The following is a 12,775-nucleotide window of genomic DNA, read 5'->3' as shown; positions in this document are numbered from 1 at the left end:
AACGCTGCAAGAAAATAAATTTTTGTATTAATATATGTAGAAAGATTCAAAACCTATGTGATTAGGACTTCTAAGTTAAAAATTCTACTGTAATGTTTACTTTGATTTCTGTGATTCTATTGGAAAGGCATAGAGTAATATGCAATGGATTAAAGATAACTGTTGGGAATGTTATTTTTATACGAAAATATATGTATATTTAAATTTTATTCGAAAGTATCTATAGATGTTTGACCATATTGATTCCTACAACTTTCAATTATATACTTTCGTTGATATTTTATATGTTGCATTGAATGGATCTTTTAATTACTTGTATTTAAAATTATCACTTGGAAAAAAATATATTCATGAACATTCTTTCCATTTCGTTGAGTTCTCATCAATGTCCAAATGGATAAAAATCGCTAAACACTAGGAGTTGGTTGTGTGTTCGCCCCTTACCAAGGTGCTAACCACGTGGAGTTTTCTGAGTGTTCTTCATGTGTGTAACACGTAAATTGAGGTCAATTCCCCTTAGAAAGTTCTCCCAAGAACCATCTCCCTTGGCAGATCGCCATGTGTTGCGTTGCCTTATTATATCAATACAATCCACTTTATTTAGTTGAATTTACTTTCAATTAACTGAACTGCAACGAAGTTTATGTAAAGAGTGTAATGAATTAAATTATAAATTTCTGTTTCATTTGAATAAATCAAATAAAGTTAAAAGAATCGAAATTTACGTTTTTCTTCGTTAAACGTTATTGTTTGTAACGAAACTCCATAGCAATAGAGTACAGTAGTTATAATAGTGAAAAATTAAAAAACAATTTGTTTTGATTTATAAGAATGAAATATATCAATAATTTATAGAATTAAGTAATTTTATAAAATAATAAACTGTAANAGTCACGAACATTTTAAAACGAAATTTTAGGAAATTTATTTTTTAATATTAAAATACAAGTGAATTCCTTTTTAAACTAATAAAATCATTGTTTTAAAGGTGTTCTTGGAATTGCAACTTAGTCTTATTTCATCGTCTGAACAAATATTGACGTTTCAATCGAATGAATTTTGACAAAACTGCTAGTAATACCTCTAATAAAATTCATCGACACGATCTAATTTTAGTTTCAGAAATATAGCCATTTCAAACAGATCGTTTAACAGGCTTTAATTCTCGTTATAACAATCATAAACAGATCATTATGTGCACTTCATTTTCAGTAACTGAGGGGTTCTGCTTCACTTATCAATAGGCATTTCTCTATTTTATTTGATAATTAACAGTTAATATTTAGAGAGTTAATTGCAAAATTATTCTAATTAATTTATTTCACAATTATAAAAAAAATTAATGAATTTTTTCATATATTTTAATGAAAAAAATGAAATTTATATATATATATATATATATATACCATTTTTGTTATATATTTTTCAGTTCCTTTTCATCTATAGATTTTTGTAAAAACTTCTGTTATTTGATCTGGATACTCAGAGGCATCTTATTTCTTTTTTTTTTCCTTACAAAATAGTAAAACGCATTATATAAAATTTATTTAATTTTTGAGTATGTATTACAATAATTAGATTTCTACATTTTCTAGTAACATAAAAATTTTATTTTATAGTTATCTGGAGCTTATATATAGCATAAACTATTTATATGAATAGTTTATGTCAGTAAGGAGCTTTAGTTGTTGTCTTTCTCTTGATAAGTTATATTAATTATGAAAGAATTTGCTGTCATGTAAGTCTCAGAAACGGATTAGTTTTTTTTTCTTTTGTTTTATTGTTACTTCTTTGACAAAAGAAAAAAGGGGAAAAATACAAGAAAACATATCAAAAGTAAAGAGAATGTCAAATGGAGAAAATAAACATATAAAGTTACTTTCTTATATCCTAGCTGCAGCTTTCCTTTTCTTCTTTTACAAACTTTTATCTTTTAAACTGTTAAGTTTGAAAAACCTCATGAATATTGCTCAGTATTTTTTTCAAACATGGGAGTTTATAAAATAAAAAGTACCAATAAAAGTTGCAAGTTATTATTTTTAGCTTGTTTAATCCATATAAAAATAATATAATTTAGAATTTGACAATGCAAAAAATCAAAGTTTTCCTATTTAAGTAAGTAAGTTTTCACACATACGAATTGTTACTTGAAGTTTTTTCCCCTTAATGATGATCTTTACTATCTATACCTATATATAGATATTTTTTTAAGTATCATTAATTTTGCTTTTATGTAATACATTTTAACTAAAGATATTTAAAACTGTAACGATGAATAAAACAACAAATATTTATTACTTTGGTCGTCATGAAAGTTATTGTCGAATGAGAAAATAAAAAATAATAATCTAGAAAGTAATATATACTGTAGAATGTTATATTTACTCANCATTGCAGAAATTGCTTTTAGCCCTTAGTATAATTAAATTAATTAATTAAAATATCTATAACCATAAGGTAGATAATAGGAAGGGCTTATCACACCAATGACAAAGGGCACAAACGCTCAAAAATCAAAGTAAAAAATTTAATAAAACAGATAGGGTTGTACAATAAGATGATTACATAAGTATAAAAACCATAAAATCCAAAATGCATTTCGGACTATTTTCCAATGGAAAAGTAGTCCCTCATCAGTTGGTAATAGCGACAGGTCTAAGTATACTTAAAATTATACAAGGTGAAAAAATATTAAATTTAAAATTAAACTAAACATATGCCTAAAACTATACAATATAAAGATGAAACCGTCGACATGACTGTACGAGCAGTAAGCATATCAATGTGGACAGGAGTAATGTTTCTTCGTAACGTTGCATGGTAACATGATGAACAGGGTGCAAAAATATGCATTGTAAGTTGTTGTTGAAATTTGATTATTTTATAAACGTTACTTACTTAAATATGAAATAATTATTAAGCGATTTCTCTCATACGAATCAACTAAATCTAATATTTCCTTCTTGTAAAATTCTAAAATATTGGATAATAAGACAACAATTTACAGTGAGATTTTTTAAAATAATCGCATATAAATTCAATCCAAATAACGAAAAATGATACTAATATAATATATATTAAATTATTTCTGTAATTTACAATTATTTTATTATAAAGTTTCTTTTTTATGGCAATGTATTAATCAATAAACAGTGCTCAGGGATTATTTGATTACTGTCTAGAATAATCAATTGTATCATAATACACATAATTTAGGTTTAAATTCATTTTTAAACAAAATATATGAAAATTTTCTCTTTATTTTGGCATTCAACTGTGTCATAGATTTAAAAATTACATTTCTTTCATACTTAAATCTAACCTATATTTCATGGGATATTCAGGATTTTCTGTAAAGCTAAAGTAAATCTACAGCATCTGTTTATCTAAATCTCCTCATAAGGGCATCATTTTATCATTAAAGGATAACTGAAGTGTTCTTTATCTGACTGCAAAGTTAAATTGATGGTCGTATCATCTTTACTGGCTTCGATTCTCTCAATGAGGCTAAAGGGAATAATTCGCTTGACAACCTATAGATGGAGATGTAACATGAGCTGTAGACTCCATTAGTTGGAGTATATCTGGTTACGTGGTTTCCCATTACTGCACATAAACCAAATTGCTGGCAACAAAGGGTGATGATAATAGTTTTATAGTAAAATTGCAGAAAAGTAGACGATAAATATGCAAAAATGCTGAATTGGTTCAAATCACACACCTATTAGGATCCGAAATAAAAATATCTTAAAATTTTACGCTTTATTTTATCATTAATATTATAGTTTTAAAAGAGTTTAAATCGAAGTTCTTGAATATTTTCGAATGTTTTCGAGTGGTATAAAATTTAATTATTTTTATTTTGATTCTTATTTCATAATCCAAATCACATTACTTATAATAAAAATTTATTTTTATTTTACAAAAAAATTTGTTTTAATTTCAATCTTTTATTTCTGTAGTTAATTATTCATATCACATCGAAAATTCTTACGTGATTACGTAATTGTAAATTTTTCTCATTTTAAATGAAATTCTGGAAAGATTTCTTATCGGAACTCAAATACGTGCAAGTCATTTAAAATTTCAAATTGTCAAATTTTATTGTTCTTCTCTCTCTACAGATTTTATATTTCGTTTATTTCTAGACTATGATTTAAAATACTTGAATATTTCTCGATTAGTTATTAATTATTTCTCCAATAATTATTAAAAACATAACATTTATNTTTTATTACTGTACAGGGTGAAAAGTCCCTTGCACCCTTTACATTCCAAAGCAATAATGATACAATAGGGAGTCATGCAGGGAGAATCGGATAGGTTGCCCTTCCTATGTAACTACATTAACAAAATTTATATGTTTTCAGTACATTTGAAATGAAAAGAGTACAAGGGACTTTTGGCTCATTCTGTATAAACAATTTGTAAATTTCATAAAATAATATTCTACTTTTACATAGAATTGTTTGATTTGTAAGTAAAATAAAATTGTTAAATATAAGTAAACATTTAAGATATGCAAATTATTATTTATTTATTTAATTTGGTGAGTATAAACTTCGAATAGAATACAGGTTCAGAAGCTATGACTGCCTTCAATTTCTCCTTCATAATTATTCTTGAAATAGATAATTAAGAGAAAATTTCAAGATGGAAAATCTAAAACATACAACTTGGATAAAGTCAAGGAAAATAAATTTTACTGTGTGATCAAGTATCAAGTTATGGAAAGGAAAATGTTTGGAATTATCATGCCACTACAGATAGTTTTGTGGATCTATGTTAAAATGATGCCCACTCAAATACATGGGTTTGTGTGAATCGTTAACATTGTGCACACAAATTCATATACTGAAGAGAAAAAGAAGAAAGAAACTTAATTTTGACAACTAATATAGTAGACTTATATTACTTATCAAAATTCTTTTTCTTTACGAAGGTTATAAATTTTAATGATATTTACAGCTTCAATTTTTCGATAAATTGGCTGAAATAAATATCATAAAAAATATTTTAAAATAAATATTCATTACAAATTATTTCATTGTTCTTATAATAAGTATTTGAGATAGTGAATACCACGTAAATTTATATTTATTTACTTTGTTTTAAATAAAATGTTTTATCTTTGCAGGAAGTTCAGTAGAACAAGTTAAATTAACTCTGCAGACAACACCTTCCAAAGAAGAAAAAGAAAGTGACAAAGATAGTTTAGCATCTTTGTGACAAGTAAAACAGAAATATGATAATACTACAAAGAAAAATACAGAACAATAAATTGTATATATATGAGTGAATGATCAAATTTCTAATGATTTACAAATTTGACATGCTTTTCAAGATTATGGACAAGTATACTGAAAACTTTTAGACTTTTTTCGAGACATTTGAATTATTTCAGAGCCCACGTAATGGCTCAAGATGTCAATCATTCAATAGTAACTTATAATTATCAAACGGAAAGAAGTATGTGATTTGCCAACGTTTAAAAGAAACAAGTTCAGGTAGATACAACAAAAAAACAACCTCAAAACAGTAGATTCGATCTTCTTAAAGCAATGGGGCTCGCTTTTGGAAGATTACTTCTCGGGAGATGTTTTTTTCGTTATTTTCTACCTGACTAAGTTTGTTACTAACTATAATTTATTATCGTAAGAACTGTGTTTATGATAAATCAAAGGTAATGTGTATTGTGCACAAACAATAAAAAAACGATATGATTAAATATCAAAATAAATAATAAAAATGCGAAAGTAATATTCGTAGTGTATGTATATAGTTGTAAATAATTTGTCTATCAGTTAAATAGAGAACGTAGTCATAGAAAAAAGCAGTATATCCCGCGGATAGCACACCATTGTATGTCAGTTCCACCGGCTCAAATTGCTTTATCTATGAAGTTGTAATTCTGTTGTCGAGGTGTATTGTCAAATAAGAAATATCAAAATGCATCGCGATATCAGAAATGTATAAAAAAATTGCACACTGAATAAAATATGTGAAACCTAATCTGTAGTTTATTTAGCGTAAATGATAAATTAAAATGCTTATTAATTGAGTCATTTTTAGAAAATGTATTAACAGTGAAATAGATATTATTGTGATGAAATTTTATTCATTCTACTGTTTATACTATATGCATAATATATAGCGACGGAAAGGATACTATTAGCCCATACATATATATTTATATATTACAAATTAATTTATGTACTCTGTATAAAAAGAAATTTTATTGCGAAATGTCACATACTGTCCAAATTTTCTAGATTTTTCATAGGATGCTAGAACCAGTTTACTTTTCCTCAGCTATTATAGAAAATAACATAAGTATGGTTGGTGATCAGTCACATTTTGACTGATCACCAACCATAATTTTTTTAGACTTTAAAGAAGTAAAAGCTAGGGGCTTCGTTTTTTCAGTAACACATCACACAAGGAACAGTTGTTTATGTGGCTTTTTATTAAAGGAAATGCATTTCAGATCTGAATGACCCCTCTCCAGTAGACCTTGTATTTATTTAGAAATTTTTTTAAATTTTAATAGCTTATTATACAGCTAACTGAGATAATTCAAGTTTTAACTTTTCATTTTGACTTTCAATTAATTATTCTATTGAATATTGATTATCACTTTGCAACTGATATATTGCTATTTTTCCTATTTTAAAAAGATAATTTTTACAAAAATAATCTTTGTTGTATGAAAAATTTGATATAAATCTGATATACATAGCGAGCATTTTAAAACGAAATTTTAGGAAATTTATTTTTTAATATTAAAATTAAGTAAATTTTTATTAATAAAACTTTAATTATTTTTCAGACTTAGCAGAAAGCCAAGTAAAATTTGATTCAAATGGTGATGGTTTGCCGCGTTACAGTATCTACAATTATCAAAGAAAAAATAATAGCAATCAGTTTGAATATAAATGGGTTGGAAGCTGGCTAAACGACGAACTACATATATCCTTAGAAAACGTTACTTGGAACAACGTTACAACTACAATTCCTGAATCGTTCTGTAGTGCTCCATGCGAAATAGGTCAAGTGAAAGTCGTTCAAGCGAATGATGATTGTTGCTGGATCTGCAAAGACTGTCAACCTTGGGAATGGGTAAAAGATAATCTGACATGTGAGGACTGCGGTCAAGGATTTTGGCCATATCCAGATAAAAGCGGTTGTTATCCACTTAGACAAAAATATATCAGATGGGATAGTGTATTTGCACTAGTACCCATTGGCATTTCTTGCCTTGGTGTGATTTTAACTGTTGCAGTTGTGGTTGTATTTATTATTCACAATGACACTCCCATTGTTAAAGCATCGGGTCGAGAACTTAGTTACATGCTCTTAGGAGGTATACTGATTTGTTTCATCATGACTTTTGTACTTTTAGCGAAACCTTCCGCCATCATCTGCGGTCTACAAAGATTCGGTGTTGGATTTGGTTTTTCTGTTATTTACGGTGCCCTCCTGACTAAAACCAATAGGATAGCTCGAATCTTTGATAGTGCAAGAAAATCTGCTCGAAGACCTAATTACATAACTCCCAAATCGCAAGTCATTATAACTTTGGTGCTCATATCTGTTCAAGTGTCCGCAACTATTATATGGTTTTTTATAGAACCACCAGGTACCCGTCAAGTTTCACCTAATGATAGGAGGGACGAAGTTATTCTTAAATGTAAAATTAAAGACTCAAGTTTTTTAGTCTCTCTTCTCTACAATATGGCTCTTATCACTACTTGTACTATTTATGCCGTTATTACTAGAAAAATTCCAGAAAATTTCAATGAATCCAAATTCATTGGTTTCACAATGTATACTACTTGCATCATATGGTTGGCTTTTGTACCAATATACTTCGGTACGGGAAATTCATTTGAGGTAAGTCTGTTTATTTACAAAAAATGAATTGCTAATTAATGAATATTTGTTTTTATACGAATTTTTATTATAAATACAGTGGAATCTGGTTAACTCGAATCGGTCAGGGGGAAAAATTCGGACTTCAAGTTAAAAAGTTTCGAGGAATTCAAATTAACCAGTTTGATTTAACATATTAAGCTATACGATTGGTGAAAGAAAATAATTTGAGTAAACGCAACTTTGAGTTATCCATGTTCAAGTTAATCAGGTTCCACTATACTTAATTTTTATCTTTACTTTCTCTACTTTTTGCGTGCCGTACTTAAAGGGTAGGAATTATTAAAATAAAATGCAGATTGAATACATTATTTAAATTTTATAAAATAGATTGAATGCAATTTCAATTGCGCAATTAATCTTTAATTTCGTGTTTCAAATAATTGTAAAGCTGTAGTGAATAATAGCAAGTATATATTATAATACAATCGATTTTTGAAGCAAAAATACTTTATTTTTTGCAGAAGTTATTTATTTATCATTATAACTAGAAAACAAGTTTTTCAATAAACATAAATGCATATAAATAAGAAAATATCTTTTTATTTGGATGTTTATTGAAGAAACTAAATTAATCAATTGAAATATTATGTATTTATAAAAGACCAAAAAACAAAGTAAATATTAAAGAATATTGGAATATTTAAATTTTCATTTAAAATGAAAGTTTTATATTTTATTATTTTATTCTCGAGACAATTTGTGCTTAATAACCAAGGAAAATATAAAAATATGAAATTCAAATAATAATCATCTAATTCTATGCTAAGGGGCTTGAATTTTCTAATTGTTAAAATGATTATACTTGTTCTAGACTCTAGTGCACTTAATAAAATAGTTAATATATTAAAAAACTTTTATATAATTAAAAGAAAATTAATTATGTTAAAATAATACAGAATAAATTGATATTTTAATAAAGAATTTAGCATAAAATTTATTCTACTTGAGATAATTAATTGTAAATATTAATAGAATGAGAACCTCTAAATAAGTTACTATAAATTTAAATAATAATTAAATTAGTAGTATTTATTTTCGTAATTAATTTAAAAAATTGTAATTAATATTTTAAAACTTTTTAATAATGAATGTAAAATTAAGAATTTTTACGTCTTAAAAGCAATTAAAACTTTACAAAATTAGTTCGAATAATTACAATTACATGATATTAGAGAACATTAGAGACAATGAATATTATTCAAAAAGAATCATTTCTTTTATTTATATTTTCCTTATTATAGAAACATAAGGACTATATAAAGTATTGAATTTTATTCAGTATTAATTTGAAATATTTAACATTTATATTTAAAAAAAAAATATTTAAACTATGAACGACTAATTAATTAATTAGGTTCAAAAGAAAGTCTCTAATAGTTAAATTTGTGCTACAGAAAGACAAACTGTCGTTTATAATATAGACTCAGATAAACTCTTAAATATTGTTAAGATAGTAAATATTTTAAAAATTATTTGAATATTTTCTATCTAAAATTCATATTACTTATTAAACTATAAACAAAAATTCGTATAATTTTTAATAGAACAATATATAGAATATCACATTTAATAACAGTACGTGGTATATATGCTTACACATATATAATAATACGAATTAAAAGATATAATTACTATAATATTTTTATATCTACTGTAATTATTCAAATTTTGATCCAATTAATATGATAAATTTTAAAATAAAAATTCGAGTGTAATTACAATAGTAGATAATTTGCAATTAAAAAAAATTGTTATTGAATGAATTATTAAATATCCTAATTAGCATCGTTATTTATTATTCACCATAAAATATGATTATATTTAATTTAATGCATGATGTAATTTATATTTGGTCTTAATGTTTAAAAAACTAATAATACAATCCTCGATTTAACAAATCAAGTGGGGGAGAGTGTGTACGATTGCGTTAAATCGAGGGTCTACTGTATTATTAAATTTAATTAAGAATATTTATATATTCCTAATTAATATATTAATAAATATCAATAGCTATAAAATATTCATTTTTAGCTATTTCTTAATTAAGTAATTCATTCAATTTTCGTCGTAATTAAATATATGTAAATTATTGTAAAATGCATTTAAAAGAATATAAATTTTAATTCGTTTAACAATTATAAATTATCATATAAATTATTTTCATAATACGTTAATACAACAATTGTTTATAAGTAAAATTATGTTAAATTTTTAAAACTTTAATTAAGATTTTTATTAAATTTGTTTTGAAAATTATTTAGGTAAAAAAAAATATTTAAAGATCTTATAAGAACTATTAAAAGGAAAAACGATCCTTAAAGACACTCAAGTACTACTTGTTGACATATCTATCTCACTCTAACGCAAACCACGTATTCTTTACTTAGTTTTGAGAGGATGGGATTACTTCATCTCTTTCCATTATCCTTGATTCCACTTGATATAGAAAAAATAATTTTTGAAGGTTATGAACAAAACTTTTATTGTTTATTCTGAGAACGGAGCTAAATTTTTCATTAGATAATTTAGATTTTAAGAATAAATCTTGTTAGAAAAGTATTGGGTTATTAAATTGGATTATAACATTGTTTATTGGATTATACTGAATTTAACGTAATATTTTCTGTAAAATAACGGATTTATATTTATGTTCAAACTGCTAAAATGTGATAATATTTGTTTTCGATGGCATTTTGTTTAATAAATAGTAAATACAAAAACAAAACAATTAAAAATTAAAATTTTATTCGAGGTAATAAAAGTAAATATTTACCATTTTAAGAAAATTTATTAAACATAAAATTTAATATATTTATAGGAAATATATTACTTTTTATAAAATCATAAATATTATGGTAAGTAATTGATTTTCTCTACTCTAGAAGTGTCATTTAGGCAAGTAACTTATAAATAAGTAAGTATTTACAGAATGTAATCGGATTATCAGAACATAAGACAGAAAGTAGAATAAATTACTCATAAAATTTTAATATTTTTACACGCATAAATTATAATATAGTTAATTAACATCTTCATTTATATATTGCTTCATTTAGACGGTAAATAAATATATTTTAGCATTCTTTATATTTAGCATGAATATAAATATGAGATGTGTTAAAATTCTCCAGATTTATACATAAATATAAATTATAGTAAGTTTATTGTAAAAGAAGTTTATTTGTGATATTTTGAAGAATTAAAAAAATATCAAACAAAAAATACAAGAAAATTAATAAAGCTAAAATATTGCTTTAAAGTTACATAAAATTTAAAATTTATATTCTAAGTAATTTAAAAAAATATATGTTTAAACACAAAGTTTTAAGCATGTTCTATTAGATATTCTTTAATAACATCAATAGATAATAGTTTTTAATTACTATTAACTTTTAAATGGAGATCATAAACACTTTTGACCTTATTTTTAATTTACTAATATTCACACGAAATAAAAGGTTGTAAAAAATATATTTTATTGACCGCTTGTTTTATGGTATTATCGTAATTTACTGTATTTTATGGTATATAAGACGTGACGTAACTTTTGTCAAAAAAACGAAAAAAATCGCCGTCTTATATGAGAAGTTGCAATATAATATAGCCAAATGACTTCCCCAAATGATCTTCATTAGCCTACACGTAATTTCTACCTAGATGTTATTGCTTAATTAAACATATTATTGTAATTATTATTATTATTATTACTGATTTTAATTATTTATAAACGGAATTATTGTAAATATCAAAGTTAGTTAACGTGAGACAACTACTTTTCGATCAATCGTTCGTCCAACATAAAAGTATATAAGCTTTTTTAAAGCCGAATACAATGAAAAGAATTTGGGGCAGCGTGCTAAAAGCGTGGAATTGTTTAAATATACAAAATACTTTTCTCTTAAATATCCATTGATGAAATTGGATATTATATGCCATAAAACACAGTATACAAAAATGAAAAATTCATAGACCTACTTAATTTTATCAGTTCTTGTATAATTTATATCTATTTTAATGTACTCATTATTATTTATAAATTTTAATATATTTTTTCTCTTGTTTTTTTTAGATACAAATAACGACTTTGTGTGTATCCATCTCGTTAAGTGCGTACGTGGCTCTGTTTTGTCTTTTTTCACCTAAAATATACATCATTATTTTTCATCCCGATAAAAACGTAAGAAAATTAACAATGAACAGTGCTACTTACAAAAAAGCGCCAACAAGTAGCACTTGTGGTACTTCTGCTAATCATGGTAAGTTAAAGAAAGTCCTTTTGATAGAATTAAATTGTAAGTATAGGCAAACAATACGTTTTACATGGACGCCATCTGTTGCATCAAAAGAATATTAAATATTATTTTCCTATTTATTTTATGTGATAAATTATTTTTATTCGAACAATTTAGAGCATCATATTCAATTTATTAATATATTAAAATATTACTATAATATAAAATTATTCTTATATAATATATATATTTTTAATTGTAAATTTTTTACTAGTTACATATAGTTAATTAAAAAAAAATAAGTTTATTTCACACGTTATTGCTTTTATATATCTATCTATAATAATATTGTATAGTTTTGGGAAAAATCGATATGTGAAAGGAAACATAACAAATTGCACAGAAGAAGACAAAATATAAACGGAAATTACAACGAAGTAGGATTAGCAATATGTCTGTAACCATATCTAGGAAAGAATAACTCAGTTTTCTGTCAAATTTCCATTTATAAACCATATAATTCGTAGACTAAATGAAAGTAACAACAAAAATAATACAGTACTTAGGATAAGAAATGCATTCATTTGTGCCAATATATTTATAAAAAT

General features: G+C 25.0%; 1 protein-coding gene across 1 annotated transcript; it reads left to right on the top strand.

Moving 5' to 3' along the window:
• Positions 1-4,044: 4,044 nt before the first annotated feature.
• Positions 4,045-12,339, top strand: LOC111616326 (metabotropic glutamate receptor-like; the record flags this gene model as incomplete). Its single annotated transcript, XM_023357751.1, has 3 exons — positions 4,045-4,067; positions 6,830-7,893; positions 12,005-12,339. Coding segments are annotated over 3 exons (1,372 nt in total), but the record flags the coding sequence as incomplete, so codon positions are not given.
• Positions 12,340-12,775: the final 436 nt, after the last annotated feature.

Source organism: Centruroides sculpturatus, unplaced genomic scaffold, assembly GCF_000671375.1.
Source record: "Centruroides sculpturatus isolate CEXI.00-Female unplaced genomic scaffold, Cexi_2.0 scaffold3161, whole genome shotgun sequence".
Taxonomy (NCBI): domain Eukaryota; kingdom Metazoa; phylum Arthropoda; class Arachnida; order Scorpiones; family Buthidae; genus Centruroides; species Centruroides sculpturatus.
This window is presented reverse-complemented; position numbering and strand designations above follow the sequence as displayed.